Source organism: Plectropomus leopardus, chromosome 3, assembly GCF_008729295.1.
Source record: "Plectropomus leopardus isolate mb chromosome 3, YSFRI_Pleo_2.0, whole genome shotgun sequence".
Taxonomy (NCBI): domain Eukaryota; kingdom Metazoa; phylum Chordata; class Actinopteri; order Perciformes; family Serranidae; genus Plectropomus; species Plectropomus leopardus.
Genome location: NC_056465.1, coordinates 32,129,818 through 32,150,537, shown reverse-complemented (window position 1 = coordinate 32,150,537; position 20,720 = coordinate 32,129,818). Strand labels below are relative to the sequence as shown.

The following is a 20,720-nucleotide window of genomic DNA, read 5'->3' as shown; positions in this document are numbered from 1 at the left end:
TACACTGATTTCTTTCATTTATTTATAAAGATGTGGCTTGAATTTGTGTATATGCTTAAATCTGAAATGCATTTTTTTCAGCTGTTTTTAAGATTACTTTTTGGGGCTTTTTGCTTTTATTTGAGAAAGCAGTTTACACATGAAAGGGGGAAAGAGAAGGGATGACATGCAGCAAAGGGCCAAAGATGGAATCGAACCACTGCTGCAAGGACATAGCCTTTGTATATATGGGTACCCGCTCTATCAAGTGAGCTACATGGTGCCCTGCTGTGTTTTTACCAATAATTTGCATTTTTTTTGGCATATTAGGTGCATCTCTGTCTTTTTAAATGTTATTTAAATTCTGTTTCTTACCCATGCTCATCTTGATTGGCAGCTTCTCCTTGCTGGCTGCTTCCACTATGTGCCGCCGGACCTCCATCACCCCCTCTTTATGTTTATTGGTCAGCATGGCCTCCCATAGTGCCTGTGCTGCAGGTGACCTGGCAGAAAAAACAATCAAAGAGTTCATTTAGTCATCAGGGAGAAAAACAAAACTCTGTCAAAAGGCAGAGGTTTCCATTAACCCTCAAACTGAGCTAACTGAAATTGCAAATATAAAACGCACCAAATGGAAACGTACATTTTATTTAAAAAACTCCCATTTATCACAAAGAAAGTTTTTACACATGCTTGAGTTGAGTTTTCAGGTGATTCAAAAAAGTCATGTTTTGGAAAACTGCAAAGGAAACACTTTTTTTGCTTTTATGGGTCACATGATGTTATGACTATATGCATGATGCAGCAGGTGCTACAAGAGGTGTTATTGCATTGCATAACTCTTCAAAAGTTGAGAGGATCATCTGGAAGTTTTAAAACCACAATTCCTCTGTGAAATCTTGGACTCTCCCAGAAATCCCTCATACGTGGCTGCTCCCACACATAAGGGGTTTGCCTTTACCTTATCACTCACATAACACACCTTCATCGCCTTTAATTGGAAATAATGACGGCTAGTGTAGTGGCTGCAATAGAAATACACCTGCTAATGTTTTGAACATCCATCGCCATGCTTCTTGGAAAGTTACCGCCAGAGGATAACGCAGTCATCTCGAAATTGTGTTGCATTGACATTTCGAAAATATCGCATAAGTTCTGCGTAAATCTATAATGGAAACCCCACTTAAAGAAATGTACAGTGATTTTCAGCAAAAACAAGCACGTAGGACTCCGACTATAAACACAAAAGAGACAACACGGACGTGAGTGAGTGCTCGTCTCGGTGATGGAGAGCCTGGCAGGCGGGGACCAGTGACTCCCCAGTGGGACCCCTCACAGGAAAAAGCTGAAATTAGCGAAGGGAGCATCAGGAATGTTCTCAATCCACCTCAAAATGTGCTGTGCCATCCTCACATCAGTGACAAAGCAGCAGAGCCTGGAGACCGGGCCTCCTCTTGATACCATCTCAGTCCCCCGTCTCATTATCCGCTAGGTTATGAAACACAGTGATCCACGTCTCTAATGGGAGGCTGAGGACGAGGCATGTGTGTAAGACTACAACCATCTGCCACGAGAAGTGGAAACAGCTTCGAGTCTTGCCATGAAAGAAACAAAGAGTGTCGCTGAGCAGCTTCATCATCATGAGCTTCAGAGAGTGACACTCTTTCTAATAAAATAATAATCTGATTTAGCTACAAACATGTTTCATATCTTTGTCGCCTTTGAAATTTCTTGCCCTGTTAAAAGACACTTTGTTGGCTCGATGAAAGGGCATCAAACGCTTACATCTCTGTCTGTGCCTTTGACAGCAAGACTGACAAGCGGACATGATCGCCTCCGTACTCTCAGGAGTGACCAGAAACTGAAGGGAGAACAAGACAAAGACAGAAAAAAGGGTCTGAGGACAGAGAGAGAGAGAGGGAAGGTAGGAGGGAGCTCTAAACAAATCCACTCTGTTTTTCTTTTTCTTTCCTTTTTTTCTCTACTTTTTTCTTCTCTCGCCTTTTCTCCTTTCTAACTGCCATGTGTTTAATATCAGATGTAATCTGTTCCAGACCTTGGGCTGGGGCTTGATGGGGAGGAGAGGGGCTCACACTGGGACGCCCGCCATCTTCACACTAGAACCAGACACAAAGACTGGCGAACACGACTCAGCCCCGGACAAGAGCCGAGAGTATAAACTCATACAGTTAAAAAAAAAAGAAAAAAGACAAAGAGACTGAAAATAAATGAGGTATTTAATAAAAATCTCTTTGTTTGCTTAAGTGTGATTAAGACATGGATATAAAGTATTGAAGCTTTTGGTCAACAGCTCTGACATGGTGTCATCTCTGGAAACACTCTTAATCTTTTAGAAAAACACCTCCTACGCACTTGATTATAACTGCTATGATTACGCAAAACATTAAGTCTCACATACTTGTCATGGTTGAAATACCAATAGTGTGACCAGACCATATGTGAGCAGGCATGTGTGTGAGTGCACATGCATCTGTTTATGTTTGCACACAACTCGTGCATCCTTGTGTGTGTTCTTGGACAACGCAGCGCCTCAGTAAAAAGTAGATAAAATATGGTTTTAATTTGGCTTTTTGCCCCCCCAACCCCCTCCCCCCCCCCCCCCCCTGAGGGCCCTCTCCCCTGATGCTATCCCTGGGCCATTTGGTCAGACGAAGGCAGGGGTTTGAGCTGGGCCAAGGGGTGAGGGGTGAGGTTTATACTGGCAGGGTGCGAGACAGGCTCCATAACCAGCCAGGAGCCTTGTTGAGTAACTCTACTATGGAAGAGAGGAGGGTGGGAGGGGGGCTGGGAATGTGGAGCGCGTGTCGTTGGCCATCTGCGAGCGTTAAGTGCAGTGTGGCTGTGTGTGTTAAAAAAGCAGCTCAGATTAGACTGAAGGGGGCAGTCTTGTTCTTGACTTGCGTACACCACAGTGGATGTCCTCTCTGGTTTGCTTGGACTCACTGAGTGGGTGTGTTTGGTGAGTTTGGGGGCTTTTGTGCCCAAAATTCCACTACATGTGTAATGAGCGCTGTACCATTAAAACGCACTAAAGTCCTGTAACCTGAAGAAAGATGTGCGTACCACGAGAAAAAATGAACACGTACCCTCATTAAAGTGATGAAATACCTCTGACCAGGTCCAAGTCATTAATGAGTGTGGGGGTGAGGAGGGGGATAGTGTTCCTGGAAGCGCATGATGCAGCAGAAAAGAATGGCTCTGACCATTCTGACTCAGGATTTCTTAAATTTACTCCCCATCCTGTGGCCCCTTCAGAATTTGGAAGAACATACGTGTGTATGTGTACACACTCATTTCAGTGTTTATTTCTTTACTCTGGCTTTCACTCACACACATGAGGAAACGTGTACCGCAAAACAGTATTCATAACATGATTCAGAGTGAGTCATACTACATACATACTGTATGATTGATGAGGCCTCCTGGAGGAGTGGCAAAAATGTCTTTAATCCCCTGAAACCTGAGCAAATTGGCTTAATTTCTTTCAAATACATGTGGAGACAGCAATGAGTAACTGGACAATACAAATACACAAAATTAGCAAGAAATGTGTAAAGAGTTACAAGAAAATTACCTGAAAAATTTGAAAAAAAAGAAAAATAGCTTGAGAAAAATTAGGAAATCACTTGGAAAACACGCTATAGATATAAAAATGTAATTAACTTTAAGCTTTTCCTAATTTCTTGCAACCTGCAGGAAATTTCTATGCACGTTGCATTTTTAGCCATGTTTTCAAAAGATATCAAACCACTTTGCTCAGGTTTCAAAGGTTTAAATGCCTGTAAAAAAGTGTCTGAATGTCGCACAATAAACTGATGTCAATCCCTGTCTTAAAGGATTAAGGGTCAGTTCACACAAAAATCACCCACATTTTCTAACTTGTCTTTAGTAGTATTTAGCTTGATGACTTTATTTGACCACTTGCAGATATGTCTTTGACACTCCATAAAGAATAATTCTAGTGTAGAAAGAAATTTAGATGAAAATTGTAAAGTACATTTTATGGAAGTAAGGAGACTTACTTTATTGTTTATTTATTAAGGTATTTTTAAACATTTTTTCTTCATGCAGGATTTGCCAAAAAACTATGTATAGACTCATAAAGTAATCTCTCTCAATCATAACTTATGAATGGTAAATGGACTGCATTTATATAGTGCTTTTCTAGTCTTAGCAACCACTCAAAGTGTTTTACAACACAAGCACCATTCACACACACACATACACACACACACACACACACACACACACACACACACACACACACACACACACAGGTGGCCGAGGCACACTACAAGTGTGTGGCAGTGTATTTATCTGCAGAGACTCTGCCCTCTGACTGCATTTTGTTATTTTCATCTTATTTTGCTTGTTCTTGACATTTCTGGGCACAGCATGCAGGTAAGGTTAGGACTAGTAGCAACCATTCCTTAAAAATAAATGGGAAACAGACTGGAATGAACCAATTTAAGGAGGAAACTTGGCAGAGAATAACACAGGTAATCTCCTCTGCTGCAATATGTCTTTGGCATGCACTTATACAATTCAGAACTGTGCAGCGTCTGCACTGGACTACAGTCAAACTTTCTAAGATTAAAGCCAACATTGATCCCACATGTGATGGTTGCTCCAGCCGCTCTATTGCACACATTTTGGACATGTCCAAGGCTTTAGACATTTTGGAAAACCACCTTTCCTAAAATATTTGGAAAACAGTTGAGCCATCTCCATTCATTGCACTGTTTGGTGTCGCCCTGGTAGACGCCACTCTCGATAGTTGGGAAATCAGCCTGTTGAGGCCTTTTGTTGTGTTCTGGCCAGGAGATTGATATTGTTTAAATGGAAAAACCCTGTTCTACAAACATTTAGTCACTGGATCAGTGAAGTCATATACCATCTTAAACTGGAGAAGATTGGATATACTGTCAGTGGGTATACTTTGAAATTTTCATACTATTTTGCAGCCTCTTTACCTTTTGCTGTGAATATGGAAGCTAATGGCATGACACTGTAACCCTTCCAGCTATGCATAATGGGTATATGTGTATGTCTGGTATGAGATGGGGGATGAGTCATTTTTTAATTTATTTTTTCTTTAGTTGTACCTGTTTGGACCTCAGATATGATGTGAAAAAAAAACAATAAAAAGACCTATCATGACCATTAGCAGCACGCATCCAAGAGGAAGCTAAAAAAATCACAGACACAGCACCAAAAAACGCAAATATAATGTTAGCGAGGCGAAATACCAAGTGGACACAGCTCATTCCAAAACAAGAGTAAATCTAAGGAAGGGAGCTCTAACTCTCTAACTTTCTGGCGATGCTGTTTAAAATTTCTGCATGGCATATTTTTAATGTTCTAAGCACGACAAGTGAAAGCAAAGTGATGTAAATTGTATTGCAGTAGTGGCAGAAATGTTTAAATTTTGTTTAAGATTTCTGCAAATAAAATCAAACCATTTGCATGGCGAGATAATACTATAGTGGAGGTAAATGTGAAAAAGCTATTCTGGTTGCTTTTGACTTTGTAGTTCTACATGGCTTATCACTTGGACAGCTGAGAAACTTCATACTGCTAAACAAAACTCATAAATATTGGACACCACTTTGTATATGGACAACAAGTCACATCCAGAAAACTACAGCAATGCTATCAAAAGTATCAGAAACAAGGTGCAGATGAATCAGGTGATGTGTGCCTGGACTTTCCAACAAGTCAACACGTAACAGATTCAGCCTAATAGGTTTGTGCAAGGTCAGCCTGATCCCTGAGTAAGTTAAATTATGAAGTGTGTTTAATGGGGCAAAACACTGTCGGTTTCCTGTAAACATCCTCATGTACATGAGAGGGAGAGAGAGGTGGACTAAAACCAGACCTGGCCTTGAGTGTCTGTGTGTCCTGGCAAGAGGGACAAATGACCCAGCGGAGTTTTCATATGGAAAGAAAAAGAGGGAAGAGGAGTTCTGCAGGAAGTGAGGAGAGGAAGGGAGATACAAACTCAAAATTAAACGCGACCAATGCAGATGTATCAAGAGCTCATTGACCATTCTTATTCAGTAACAACTCATATCTACTATACTTAAAAAAACAAAAGAAAACAGTTAAGTGTCTTTGTTAACACCCATTTATATATTTGAATAAAGAAATCTGTTACGACACTAATTGCAACTGTAAGAAATGTTCTTAAATTAACACTAGAGGTGTTTTACAGGGATAGTTCAACCCAAAATTAAAATTCATTTATTTTCTTCTCACCCTTATGCCAATGGAAAGTCGGGCAGGTTGTTTGAAAAACTTAGCTGGTGCCATGTTTTTAGCCTTGTTGTAACCTGTAGCTCCTAGTACGGGAGCTGCGTTTAAGTTTATTCATGCTAACTCTGGCAGTTTTGTGGACTAAAAAACTGATCACTGAATTTCCATTTTTGGATGAACTGCCCTTTTAAGTACAAGTATATGTTTATATGTAACATTTATAGGGTAAGATTATGTACATCTACAGAGAAAAAGCAAGGGCAAAAAAAAATTATAAAATCTGGTGCTGTCTGCTTTTATAAAATGTTCATGTGAGATAATGTCAAATTATTCATAAACAAATGTTAGAAGCTTTCTTCCCTCAGTGTAGACAGAATGGTAAAATATGGGAGAAGGTGAGAAATGAAAGGCTGTATGGGGGGTGATGCGGGAGTCTCTTCCTCTCCTCATGCATCTTTGCTAGTTTACCATTTCAAATGAAAGCCAACAGTGGGGGCTCTTTGAAGGAGTGGGACTGGAGGATGTAAAGTGCCATCTTTGGGGGGTGTTTTATCATCTTACTGAATAAATGCATGCACACTTTCCCAAACAGAAAGCGCCTTCTGCAGAGAATATCAAATGACAGAGAAGAAGACGGCATACAAGACAGAATAGGTTATGTTATCTTGGTCTTGATGGGAACACGGAGTACAAGTTGTTCAGGTGAAAGTAATCTACTTGATTGATGTACTGTGGGGTTTGAGGATGAGATACCTTCTACACTGGGGGGAGAAAACAGAGTTAGGCAGCGGAAGAAACAGAGACACAACATCTGAAAACGGGCCAGGGGATATGTCAGCTCACTGAATCCAGAGATATGGCTAAATCCCTGCATCTCCTATAAATAACTACCAAAATCGACAGATATGAACTCCGCTTATCTCTGTGTGAGTTATCATTGACCTTTGGGGTAGTCTTGATAAAATCAGTGTGATAAATTATTAGATGAAAGCGACCAAACTCTGTTGCTCTCGCACAGATGCACTACGCTCAAAGAATAGCTCTTTGAAACTGTGATTATTTTAGTCACAAATTGATTCTTACTTTAAGCTGTCTTTTCTAACTTTCAGAAACTGGAACTTTTTGAGACAGATGATGTGTGAAAAAAATCATAATCCTTTGCCTCCTTGAATGTCTTGTAGAGCTTCTGAGGGCACGGTCACACATGAATGAATGCAGACTGACTACTGCCTGTTAAGGTGATAGCTTAGCTGGCTTGCAAATAAAAATGCTGTTGTTGTACGTGAATCCTACTCTATCCAATAAATACAACAAAATATGATGGTACTGGTACATTTTCACATTTCCTTTCATTACATTTCTGTCTCCTGACTCACTGCCAGCCACGTGGAATCGATCATGTGGGGTAGTTTGTATTTTTCATTGTCTTTATCATACAATATCAGCCGGTTAAACATGGTAACAATCAATGTCTCATCCACACATGCTTCTTTGGTGTTGGTGAGGCTGCACTGATCAAAGTTCATCACAGCTGACATGATGTGACGATGCAAATTTGCTTTCCACCTGAAGCAAATGTTTTAATCCCCTCTCTTCTCGCACTGAATAGAAGTGAACTGAATGGGTATGGATACTCGCCAGTGTGACCGTGCCCTGATGAAACTTAGTGCAACGAACACAACCAATCTCAGGAGTCTCTGATGCAGACGTCAATCACTGCTTCTAAACTGAGGTCAGACTGTCAAACCTGGCAGCACTGATCAAATATGAATCAAGATTCTGGTTAGTGTATTGCTTATTACCCACAAACGTTTTCAGAAGTATATTTTAATGCACTGTAACTGTAAAATGAGAAAGTTTGTATGACCAGACCACCATGTTGAAAACAGCTGAGCTGAAACAAAACATCCCCCGTCGGAATAACACTTATTTCATAATGTGAAACGGCTTTATTTAGTGTTTTAGCGGTTTAAATCCATAGAAGAGCCATTTATGGCTAGTTAAGCTCCAGGTAAAAACCTCAAACACTGAAGGAAGTTTCAGCTGGTTGCAATCTGCAGTCCTTACCAATAAATGCCTCAACATCTCCTTAAATCTTACGTACTGTTCCTTTAAGTGTGGCATAGCTGCAATAACCATCAAGAGCAAAGTTTTCTTATGGAGAAGAAAAAGCACTTTTCTGAGGGCATGACTACCTGCACTTCCTGTGTGGTGTAAAACACACACACACACACACACACACACACACACACACACACACATACACACACACACACACACACTCTCTATAACAGGGGTTCTCAAACTTAATATTCAAAGGTCAGAATTTGATCTCTTTTCAAGGCTAAAAGTTCAGAACGACTGGTCATAAGCCAGAGACTTTTATAAAACGTGTGTTTTATTAAAATCAAACACACAGGCTTCATGCTAAATTGGGGCAAAATGAACGCATATTTCTCTCGGTTTTCTTGGTCAACTTTTCTTTTCTTTGCAAATTTGGATAGTGACATCCGAACCGCATTAGCGACATAATGTAAACTGACAGAAGACGTAGAAGTCTTGCTTTCACGTGTCTGCAGGACAGAACACAAATTCCCATTAGCCATTGACTAACTTGCTAATTCTGAATGGAGGCTAGTTAACCGACCCTTGAACATGATGATGACTTAAACGTCATAAGCTTGCTGGCTGTCAATGTTGCCATGACAACAAATGTCAAACAGGGAAATGATTATGTTTAAGGCTTAATCTCAGGCCAGGGTCGCTGTAATGATCTTCAAATAGACTTTATTCTACAAAACTGACAATTTATTGATAAGAATAAAGCATTTTTCAATATAGGAAACATACACTTTTATTGCATTGTATTGCATCCCTTGGAGGTGTGGGCTGGGTTCATATTGACACGTCGTCTGGTCTGGACTTTGAGAACGTCTGCTCTATAACCACTGCGATTAGTTTCCCACAGACTAACATTTATCATCAGCTGCAGCTTCATTTATGGTGAGAGTGGAACATGGAAAGCAGTTACTGTGAGAATGAAGTTTTCAACAAGATACAGAATCAATATCCTGTGTGCCACTGTTTATAAGAGCTTGTGTTCCTGTTCAAACAAACCTTGTAATCCTCAAAACATACTCAATAAGCAGGCCTGTACTGAGCCAATTCTATACTGTGCTGTAAGTAATAATGGAGTAGAGTTGTTGTTAACCTATAAATCACTTGAAAGACACCAAATATAAGTAAGTTCAATATAGCAAAACAATCTCTACCCAATAAGGAGCCACCATAGGATGAATACAGCCAGTTATTTATTCGTGGTGGAGTAAAAACAGGGCTAGCTGTCCTCAGCTGTCTGTCATTTGCTCTTTCCTCTCCACACTCCGATATCTCTGCTGTTTTTGTTACTTTTCCCATACAGCCTGCACTCAAAGAAGCATGCATGGCTTTTTATTCATGCTCCTATTTCCCAGCTAGGACAGAAATAGGTGTTTTCCCTCCTTCCTGGTGGTACACATGGAATAGAGCTGGGCAGATTTGAGGAGATGGCAGCCTGGTGGTGTTTTCTTATGGCAGGGTGCGGTCGATTGCTCTGCCTGGCTCGAGCTCAGCAGCTCCTGAGGCAGACCCAGAGCACCTTGGCCACCCGTACTCGGTGCCGCCCGCAGGCACACACACTCCCACCACAGGATCAAGGTCGAAGGCGGCCAGATGACGGGGGTGCAGGGTTCAGTGTGAGACTGAGGGAAACTTGGTGCCCTCTGCCAATGGGGTTCATATGTGCTCCTCAGGATCACAGGAGCCGTGCAGCCAAGCACAGCAAATTATACTGACTGGGGCTGGAAGGTACCTGACCACAAACACAGCCCTTCCACTGGCACTTTCACTCCTCCTATGCATAAATCTGTACATCCTGGCATTATTTAATGGCTTTAAAAAAAATGCCTTGGTGCAGGAGTGGAGAACAAAAAAACAGCCCTGGCAAAATGTCTGCCAAAATGTGTGCCTACACACCCACACAAAGTATACTTTCTCTCCCCAACCACAGAGTGAAAGTCAGGTTGTCGGATAAGGAAAATTCACACCAGGTTATGAAATACAATACGACGGTAATTGCAAAGTAAGTGTGGGGTCTTGACGGGAGAGCTAGAATCAACAACCACCCACAGAATGTTTAAGACACAGTAATCTATAAAAATATCCTGGAATTACTGAGGGAAATATCACACAAAAGGTCCAAATCAGGTCTGCACCTAATATTTAAAGGCTTGAGCTGGTCTACACAACAAAACCAATCAAAACACACTGTGGGCTGAGCTAAAAATAGCTCAACAAAACATACGTGTATAAACATTCAGTAGGAGGGAACTTATTATACAGACAATGAAACCACACAGAGCCAGTAGGGTCTGGTGCTTTGCACAGTTCACATGATGCAAAGAAAACAATCGGTTTTAGAAATGTGTGCTTTTGTATCTTTTGTAGAATTAGGGGAGATTAATGCTAAAGAGCAGCACACCTCTAAAACCTTAAATATATTAGAGTGATTGACATAGAAAGCTGTGTGTGGTGGGCTGCACACTTAAAGGCAGTAAAATAAAGTGGGAACTTAAGGAGTCTTTTTTCTTGCAGTGTCTCAGCAGCTCTTCAATCTCCTAAACATCTGCGATAAGGTTCAACTGGGCCATCTGCTCAGAGATAGCACAGGCAATAAGACTCCTGCTGATCCGGCTGGCCCCTGATCGGACACGTACTCCACACAAACAAAGCCCCCGCCGCATTACTTATTACTTCCAGCTACACTTCTTCGTCTTGTCTGTTTGCGTCCGAGCACCTGCTAGAACGTGTATCGGTCATGGAGATGCTGTGAGATAAGCTGTTTGGCTGAGACTTGTATTTGGGGGGAAAGATCTGGAACACTGATTGCAAACATTGCTGCAGGGACCTCGACCTCTGCACAGTCACCAATCCCAATCTCTCATCCATGATCCTATACTTAACTCTTTAGACAAGGGAGTAAGCTTGTTGCTGCAGCATCAACATTAGTGGAAGAAGCATTCAGAGCCTTTACTTAAGTATAAGTACTAATACAACACTGTAAAAATATTCTGTTACTGGCAAAAGCCCTGCAAACATTGCTGGTTGACTGAAGTTATCAGTGACCATATTTAACAAAAATACATCAAAATACATTAAAACATCTCTTTACAAACTCAAACATAACTCTTGCACTACAATCCCAGTCAAATCCTTCAGCCTTTTTATTTATCAATTTTTCACTTTCACTAAGCATACGACTGGATAAATCAAACTAGGATTATACTGCACGAGTTGTGTGAAAGTTTGTTTCTCTTTAGTTTTGCTGTTGTTAAACATGACAAACATTTACTTCTACTAATCAACAGTATTTGACATTTTTGGATTCTTTGTTCATCGGAGGCTGGCAAAAAAAAGTTTTTTTCACAAGTCAAAAGCACCACGGTATGAGTATTAGATATATAATTGTTCATTTTGTGAATGAAGTATTCCTTTGAGTACAGTATTTGAGTAAATGTTTTATCCTTCTACAGAGAGTACTTAGCTGTGTTCGTGCAGCTGAAACATTCAGAGCAGCTAAAAACTCGAGCAATGCATTTGTGGGTATATAGGTATCTGGCTGACCCGCCCCAGACTTCAGCTCTGCATACGCGGGTCGGTGCAACCTGCCCCTGCTGTGCTCACATTATCTGCTACAATACACACTGACTAAACAGCACCGAAAACAAAGATCTTAGACTGCTTCCATTACAACAGAACCTCCCACACAGCTGCAAACAGTCCCTGCTAGAACCCATGTAAGCCTCTTCATGAACTCCACGTGGCCAGACACACTGCATGACAGCTCCGGCCACTAAACTCTTCTTCTAAGTCAAAGTCTTTTCCTCCTGCAACCACATGAAGGGGCAAAGCGGGAGTGGAACACATGATGTAGGACTAATCCCTGCCATGTACAACAGCCCCACCGCAGGCGCCGAACACGTGCATCTGCACAGCCAAGACAAGGCAAGCTTCACTGAACCACTGGCACATAATGCTGGTCATGTGCCACTCAACTCACTCAGCGGGGGACGGCTCTGTCTGGTGAGTTTGTCTTTGTGCATATGTGTGTTTAGCCAGGTGGGAAAAGTATGTAAAATGTATATTGTGGTTGTGTCAGCAGTAGGGAGAAGTTCCAATGGCCACCACATCCAATGTGGATCCTGTTCAAAGTTGGCAAAACACTCACATTCATCTTCATTCTCCACCACAAAACCACCTAAAAAGATCTGATGATGAGATGCTTCCAAACCCCTAAAGAATAAGAATTATTTCCATTTTTATAGGATAAATATTTTATATATCTCAGTATAGGTACAACATGCATTTGCCAAGCTCCTCAGTATTTCTGGATGACATCTTAACTATATTTCATATATACTGACAATCATTCACAATCACATTCACACCTAGAGACTCAAATTAACCTAACCTGCATGTTTTGGGATTTCGGGAGAAAACTGGAGCACTCAGACAGAACAGACAGCAGTGTGGTCCCTCTAAATGACACACAAAAGAAAGAATGTGCAAACCTCACAAAGAAAAGCCAAGTCAGGCCGGCAGGTTTGAGCCCTGGAACTACTTGTTTTGTGTGTTGTTTTTTAGTTTTTTTAAACTTAATTCATTTAATATCGAATTATTCTAATTCCTAATTATTTGAATGCTTTCTTGTAGCTGACACTACAAAAACACATTTTATGAGCCTGCTGGGTCTTTTGTGCTCTTCTAATGGGAAACATTGTTCTATATATGCGAACCTTAGAATGAAATGTGCAATTTTAAAACACAAGCTATAGCTGGAGGGGAGGAAACTGTGCATGGAATAATGGATCTGTTGGAAAACAGTACATAATTGCAGATTATTATTTTCTTGAAAAAATTAATAGTTCAAAATAACATCAGAACTGAAAAATGCCAGTTTTCATCACAGTCTCCAAGGTGATGTTTCAACTGTCTGGTTTATGTGTGACCAACAATCCAAAACACAAAGGTATTCAACTGATAATGTTATGCAGGAAATTCTCACATATTAGAAGATAAAACCATAAAATATTTGGGGTGTCTGTTAAAAAATGGACTAAAGCCACTAATAATTATTAATGGACTAATTGTCGCAGCTTTAGTAGAGTGATAAAGATCACACCTTCCATGTGCCCCAGATGGAAACAAAATCACTGATTAGTGCATTAAATATTAAAATCATAAACCCCACCCTTGAAAAACAAATATAAAAATGGGGCTTAAACACAAAATAACAAGACTGCAGAGGAGATAAACTTCAATTTTCCCTTTTTAACTTCTCATACTGGGTGTTGGATATTACAGTTAGGTGAACAACCAAAACTCTGGATATGAAAAATGACATACATGCATAGTCAACTCGACTGAAATGTAGGTGCAACATGTACAGGTGTAAAGCAAACTGCAAAATTCTCTTTCCACAAAAAAATTTGAAAATTTGTTGTCAAGTTGCTAGTACTGTCTGATTACTTACTAAACTGTGATGTTTTTATTTACTTTTTTCCCGACCTGTATGTCCCTCATCTCATTGTGTTATCTTCCTCTTCACGGATGATGTACATTCATCATTTTTTGATAGTCACCACATTTTTTCTTTAATGGGTCGTGTTGAAATCTTAAAACTTAAAACAGCTGTGTGTATATTTAATACAAATTCACTTAAAAATTGCTATTGCTATAAACAAAACATGGTCAAATCTTTTAGAAAAAATGCACTCACTGGGTCTGTGCGAGGCAGCCGGGGGCCAGGGTGGTCTCGGAGTGAGGTGTTCGCTGCAGACTCGTGAGCTCCAGCATGTCAACCTGTACGTCTGTCACATGACCAGGCAACGGTTTGAGCATAGTGAGGATCTTCTCCACCAGGTTGTCACCATGGTGACCAACAGCTCCTGAAAACCAAAAATGACCAAACAGGAACAGCTGTCAGTGACATATCAACAATATATCAATATTTTTATACTAAATACTGCTCACACACATTCGTCATGCAGTCTGGAGGTAGACTCACACTACCAAAAGTGAAACACCAGTACAGTGAAGAACACAACAATGTACAGAGTCATGGTTACATGAAAATCTCTGTCTGCGCTCATCTTTCAGGAAAACATTTAAGATTTCTTACTGAACAGCTCTCCTCATCTAATGACATATGGCATGACTCTAAATAATTTCATATAGTATGCAACCTGGAGGATCATATAGAGTGTACACTTCAGTGGGTATTGTTGATTTGTTGTTGGTTTGTTGATTATCATTTGTGTGGGTTACTATAATGATGGTAATGTTGTAGAACAATGGAAGTACCATGACACTATTTAGAAATATCATGGTAGTTGAGCATGATTTTTGTCAAATTAAATTTAAAAAAACTTAATTGATCCCACTATGGGAGTTTGTAATATTCACAACCCTAACCCCAGAAAAAAATACATAGTTTTATTAAAAATGCATATTGGTTTCAAAGATCAGTTGCCAGTCTCATTAAGTAATAATAATCTGTGTTGTATCTTTCCTGAAAAACCAACACTGGTCAGCCCCTACTTTTTAAGGATGCATGGGAACCCTGTATGCAGAATGATCTGATGCAATATGGTCCAAAAAGGAGGGGAGTTTTCACCTGTAAGATCCATTGTTCGGTCCACAAAAATGATGGATGCTTTATTAGGGGCTGTCTTCCTCCTGTTTTTGGCTTGAGGGTGATTGGCAAGTTCTCCTGCGATGATGCGGCTCATGGGACCTACAGCAAAACTCTCCTCCCTGGTGCCTGTAGCTTCAAACACTGAATTCAAAACTGAAGCCAAAGATTTGATCTCAAACTGCAGTTCAGTGGGGAGAGAGTGCATATCTATGTCAACCAGGCTCCCAAATCTCTTCTTCTCTGGTCGTTTTGCGTTTATTGCCTCGAGATCAGGTGAGAGGAGGGGGAACAGGTGTGCAAACATGGGAGTGAGGAGTAGCTGCTGGGACACAGGGGCGAAGACAACTGGGACGTGCATGACTTCAGCCGTGTAGTTCATGTTTCCCATCCACTCGCACAGTTTTTCCTCAAACTGCTCAAACACAGGATTACCCTCCATGTCTGTGGTGACATTGTTGGCGAGCAGGTGCACGGAGTGAGACACTGCGGTGACGACCACGCAGTACTGGAAGTGGCTGAGAGATATGATGTCTTTAATGATGTCGACTGTTCTGCCCTTCAACAACGTGCTCACCACAAACACGGCTTTCGGTTCATTCACTCCGCAGGCTTCAAAGCTCGAAAACTCCTTTAAATTTCGGGCTCCAGCCTCCAACAACACGACGGCTCCTCCGCACCAGTGGAGACTCTCAGCACACTTGTCATCCATAAAAACAACAGCTTTCTTCACCTTCGACAGCACTTTCTGCCACATTTGGACCGGGAAGTGCGTAAAATCCTCTGTTGTCGGCATTTTGGCGATTATAAATGTTAGCTAAATGCAATAAATCAACAAAGGCATCAGGAATATCAGCTAAAGTGGCTCCAGCAAAACAAACACACGAGTCTCTTGCAGGTGACGTGGCGATCGCGCGTCGCAGTTTAAAGACGTCACCGAAGCCTTGACTTGTTGCTATGGCAATAAGCAGCATCCTCACTCGCTTACATGAAATAATGAAGAGTTAACAATCAATTTAATGTTTTCAACGTCTAGTAACGACATACTTTCAGCACCCTTTTACCTAAGATTAAGAACAAAAAGGCTAATAAGACATTTAAGTTATTTAATTACTATAATATGGCGAAATGCGAATATAATTATTTTCTGGGTTTTCTTCTTCTTTTTTGTCCTATAATTTTATGTTTTATTTATTTATTTATGTTTATTTATTTATTTATGTCTGAATGCATTTTGAAAGGATTTTGTATTCAAATGAAAAAATTTTTAAAAAATGACAAAAGATAAATAATGTCTGAATGATAACAAAAGAATACAAAAGGTCCACTTTGTTCCTAAAAATACGCGACATAAATAAAAACAAATTAGCCGAAAGACAAAAAAAAAAAAAAAAAAAAGAAACAAAAGGGGTAGGCTATTCTTAAAAATGTTAAATAAATAAATTACTATTGTTATCATTATTATGCTTATTATTATTCTTATTAGTAGTAGTAGTAGTAGCAGCAGCAGTAGTAGTCAATAAATTGAAATCCGCTCCACCTACAAAATTTAAAGGATGACCAAATTCATGCATTAATAATTATAATTAAATAATAATATAATATATTCTGAAAGTTGCCAACTACTTATTTTCTATTTGTTTGTTTGTTTATTAGTTATTCTTTAATTCAATATTCTCAATGATATCAGCGGTAAAGCTCAGAGGCCCAGAGCAGCGCGAGACGGCTTCTGACCAATGAGTTCAGGTCGCACGTGCTGTCACTTCTCTAAACTGTCTCCATAGCGACGCATTGTCAATTTCACTTACGAGTCCGTTTTTCCACGATGTTACTTCATAACTAACAATTGTTATAATTTTTTTTAAATTTTGGTTTACATTTGTTTAAAACTACCTTTTCAATATTAAAATGTCTTTATCGGAGTCGGACTCCATGGCTGTCTCCGAGGACGAGGATGACGAAGAAGGAAAAATATATCAGTGTAAGTTTAAACAGGCCAACCGTTAATGCACGTTAATGTAGCCTATAGTAGCTAACAAAGTAGATTTAGTCAAGTACTGTACATTTTTTAACTTGTTGCCTCTATTAGCCTACCTGAATATTTCTTTTTTTCACGTTTAATTGCTATTTTATTGCTTCGGCATCAACTTTAGCCCTTATGTAGGCTATTTCTGTAATATTTTATAGGCTAGTTTCCTTGTCATCCCAATTTTATGAGTTCCTTGTTCATTTGACGCCATACTTATAGGCAAATATTTTGCTTGTATCTCTACTGCATTTATTTGACAACATCAGTTAGGCTTACTAATTAATTATAAGATTCAGATTACTGATAAAAAAATATATATACAGTATATATCAAGTAATGATCTATTATTATGGATTAAGCTACCTTGTATGTAAAGAAGTTGAAATCAATTCCACTGTTACCACCTGCAAGATTTCAGTGATGAACATGTTAATGGATTAATAATTATAATTGAATAATATAATACATATTCTGAAATAAGCCATTTTTGCAAAATTAGTACTTTTTTTGTACTTAAATTATGTTTTGATGCTCACAGCGTTTGTACTTTTATTTACACTAGGACTTAGTTTTACACACTGCAGAATCAAAGTAAAAGATCTGACCACTTAATTATGCCACCACTGTTATTAATAGAATAGAACAGAATAGAATATCATAAAAATACTTTTGTAATCCTGTGAGGGAAATTGTTTTGCTAACTAAGTGAATCATAGCTATTGGCCATCACAACTGTCACAGGTTGCTCAGTGAACGTAGATATGATACTAAAGTGTCAAATCAGGCCGTTAAGGTGGACTTAAGTTTTTCATGTGTGTTTCAGGGATTTTTGAAATGATCATCAAAGATAACAAGGAGGAGGAAAAAGAGGAGGTTCAAATCCCATCCAGGTGTGTATACTCTGTGTAGCCATATGGTCCCATTGTATTAGTTACCATGCTAGTAACCCATTCAATTTGAACACCTTGTTATGGACGTAAGGCTGCATTTTATTGCTTCCTATAACATGAGAAAAATATGATTATATATAATAAGCTATATGAGACTCCTATTACAGTATTTCACCATGCTCACTCAATTTTCCAATACTTCTCTGAACCTGAATGGTGAATGGTGCTGCCACGCTCATTTCAAATTAGAAGTGACTGCATTACAGTAATGAAGCACTCAGATATAATTCACTTTTCACAGTACAATAATAGCAGTGATCATTATAGTGGCACAATACGTGTGTGACGGCACCGTGTGTGCTGCCTGAAATGTGCAGCCAGTCATGTGCAACATTAAGAAGTACTCTGATGCTCATTAAATCTGCTGTCAGGCCGGCAGTGTTTATTTGTGAGCTAGGGAAATGTGGATGTAAGAAATTACACAGCTGGAGTAATGATGATATCTGTGGTCTACATTCTCCAGCCTCTTTGCCTTGGAGTAAATGTAGCATAACCTGGCAATTACAGTAAGTTACTGTGATGTACAAAGCTTCAACAATAGTCTTGTTTTTCTGTCTTTTTTGCATTTGTCACTTAGATTGACTATGTAAGCTACTGAGAGGACAGTCAGGTGCCTTTGTCTTTGACTTCTTTAAAGACCTGATGCCCAATGATGTGCATTAAGAATCCCTAAAAAACTGTTGTTGATAATTGTATTTAAAAAGCTAATACTAAATTTAGTCATGATTGGCATTTTCCAACAGATAATGAACCAGTGATTCTCATTCTGGCCCCAGATAGGGTGCTGGGTGCCCCCCAAACGATTTTCTAATTCACAATAAAAAATACAGTGATTCACACTGGGAATTGTTTTCTTTTTTTACTTTAAGTATAGTGCGAGTGCATTAAAAAATATAAAAACAGAGCTTGTTTATCAAAAGAGTGCCAGTGGAGGATCCCTAACAGAGGTCCTAGCTAAGCCCCTAATGACCAAAAATTTTAAAATGTTCTAAAATTCATTAAATGTTCTAAAATTCATGAAATGTCCTAAAATCCGAGAAACATCCTAAAACCCTATATGTCCTAAAATCCAAAAAATGTACTAAAATCTGAGAAACGTCCTGAAATCCTAACGTCCTAAAATCCCAGAAATTTCCTAAGATCGCAGAAAAATGATTAAATCCTAGAGACATCCTAAAATCCAAGAAATGTCCTAAAATCTGAAAAACTTCCTAAAATCTGAAAAACTTCCTAAAATCTGAGAAATGTCCTTAAATCCTAGAAATGTCCTAAAATCTTAGAAACATGCAAGGGGCCACTGTGACTGTCTCCTGGCTTGCTGCAGTTTTGCAAAAGTGGCCCCCAAACAAAGCAAGTTGAGTATCCTACTCGTAAGCCATCTCTCGTGCACCTCTTTTCAGCTGTGGAACTAATGGTTTTCTTTTTTTTATAATAGCATAATATCATTCTCTGAAGAATCTGTGAAAGTGGGCACTTAGCCTGTAACTGGTCTTGACAAGTGCAGTCTGAGTGAAGCACTCAGCTAAAAAAAGCTGCACTCACTGAATTTTTATCTCCAGCTCTCATTATTATCCACAGTGCACATTATTTCGCATTTTTGTCACAGCACCTGTCAAATAAAGTGTGTTATGATATGCAAGTGGATATTATTATTATTATTTTCATGTTTCTTTTGTTCTTTGGGGTAATTTGAAAGCTGTCCAAGATGATGAAGAAAGTGACAATGACAGCGATGATGAATGCAGTGGTTTTTGTGTAGCCATGCAGCCGTGCATATGAGAGTGTAACTGTTTACTTTCCATCTTCTGACAAAATAATGCTGAAATTTTCAGCTTTTTATTGTGTTTGTTTGCCTGTTGGGCATAATATGAATGTGCGTCATTTGTCAGGAACCCACTTCTGTCAAAATGTAGCTTTGAGATATTTTCATTGTTATATTTTCTCTTTTTTTTGTGATGTATTATGCTTCTATTCAGAGGTGCCATTTGAAATTAGGTTATCAGCACTACACTCACACAATAGTTTTTCTTTGTGTTCAAGTTAATGTCATGATGATGGAGATAACCGTGTAGATAATATGTGTGCCTCTTGCTGTATTGCAGCTCTGAAAACTCACCTGTACATCACGAAAATGATGCTGAAAGGACAGATGTTGTTGGTAAGAAGGAGCTCTGGCACACCTTTAAGAAACGGCTCAGATGACAAGATGGCCTAAAACAACATAGGCACAAAGACAGAAAGACCAGGAAGGTGTACATTTAATTTAATTTATGGAAAACTCATCAGAATTCAGCCTCCAAAGATGCACAGTTCATGCTTTTTCCTTTGTTAAAAAGAAACATAGATAATCCAGCAATATTTCATGAAATAAAAAGTCTGTCAAAACCTTCATCAATACTTGACCTCTTCACTATTGGAAACACAGAAAACACACTTTTGCACAATTACTCACTACTACATTACATTTCACCTTTTTGCTGCAGTCAACTGCAACCCTCTAGCTCAATACTGGACCAGTTTCAAAAATTATTGTTCCCATTAAACACATAGACACAAAACATGAAAAACAGGATCCTGGTCAAAAATACTTAAGTTACCCTTTAAAGACCTTGGTAATTACACCTGTCATGGTTGCGATTTGCCTGTTTCAGACAGTTCTATTCCTATCAAATGTTTCACAGTTGCTGATGCAAAGGGGCGAAACATGGATGCACTGAAAAATATCCAAGAAATCCCTGTAGGTTACATGAGGGTG

General features: G+C 39.3%; 1 protein-coding gene across 1 annotated transcript in view; it reads right to left on the bottom strand.

Moving 5' to 3' along the window:
• Positions 1-15,888, bottom strand: part of scfd2 (sec1 family domain containing 2) — a 124,978-nt gene extending 109,090 nt beyond the window's left edge. Inside the window, exons 1-3 of the mRNA XM_042483276.1 lie at positions 14,969-15,888; positions 14,072-14,240; positions 355-482 (exon numbers count right to left, since the gene is read on the bottom strand). Of these exons, the coding sequence (XP_042339210.1) occupies positions 355-482; positions 14,072-14,240; positions 14,969-15,782 (1,111 nt within the window). The 5' untranslated portion in view covers positions 15,783-15,888. The remainder of the gene's footprint in view (positions 1-354; positions 483-14,071; positions 14,241-14,968) is intronic.
• Between the last annotated feature and the right edge of the window lie 4,832 nt (positions 15,889-20,720).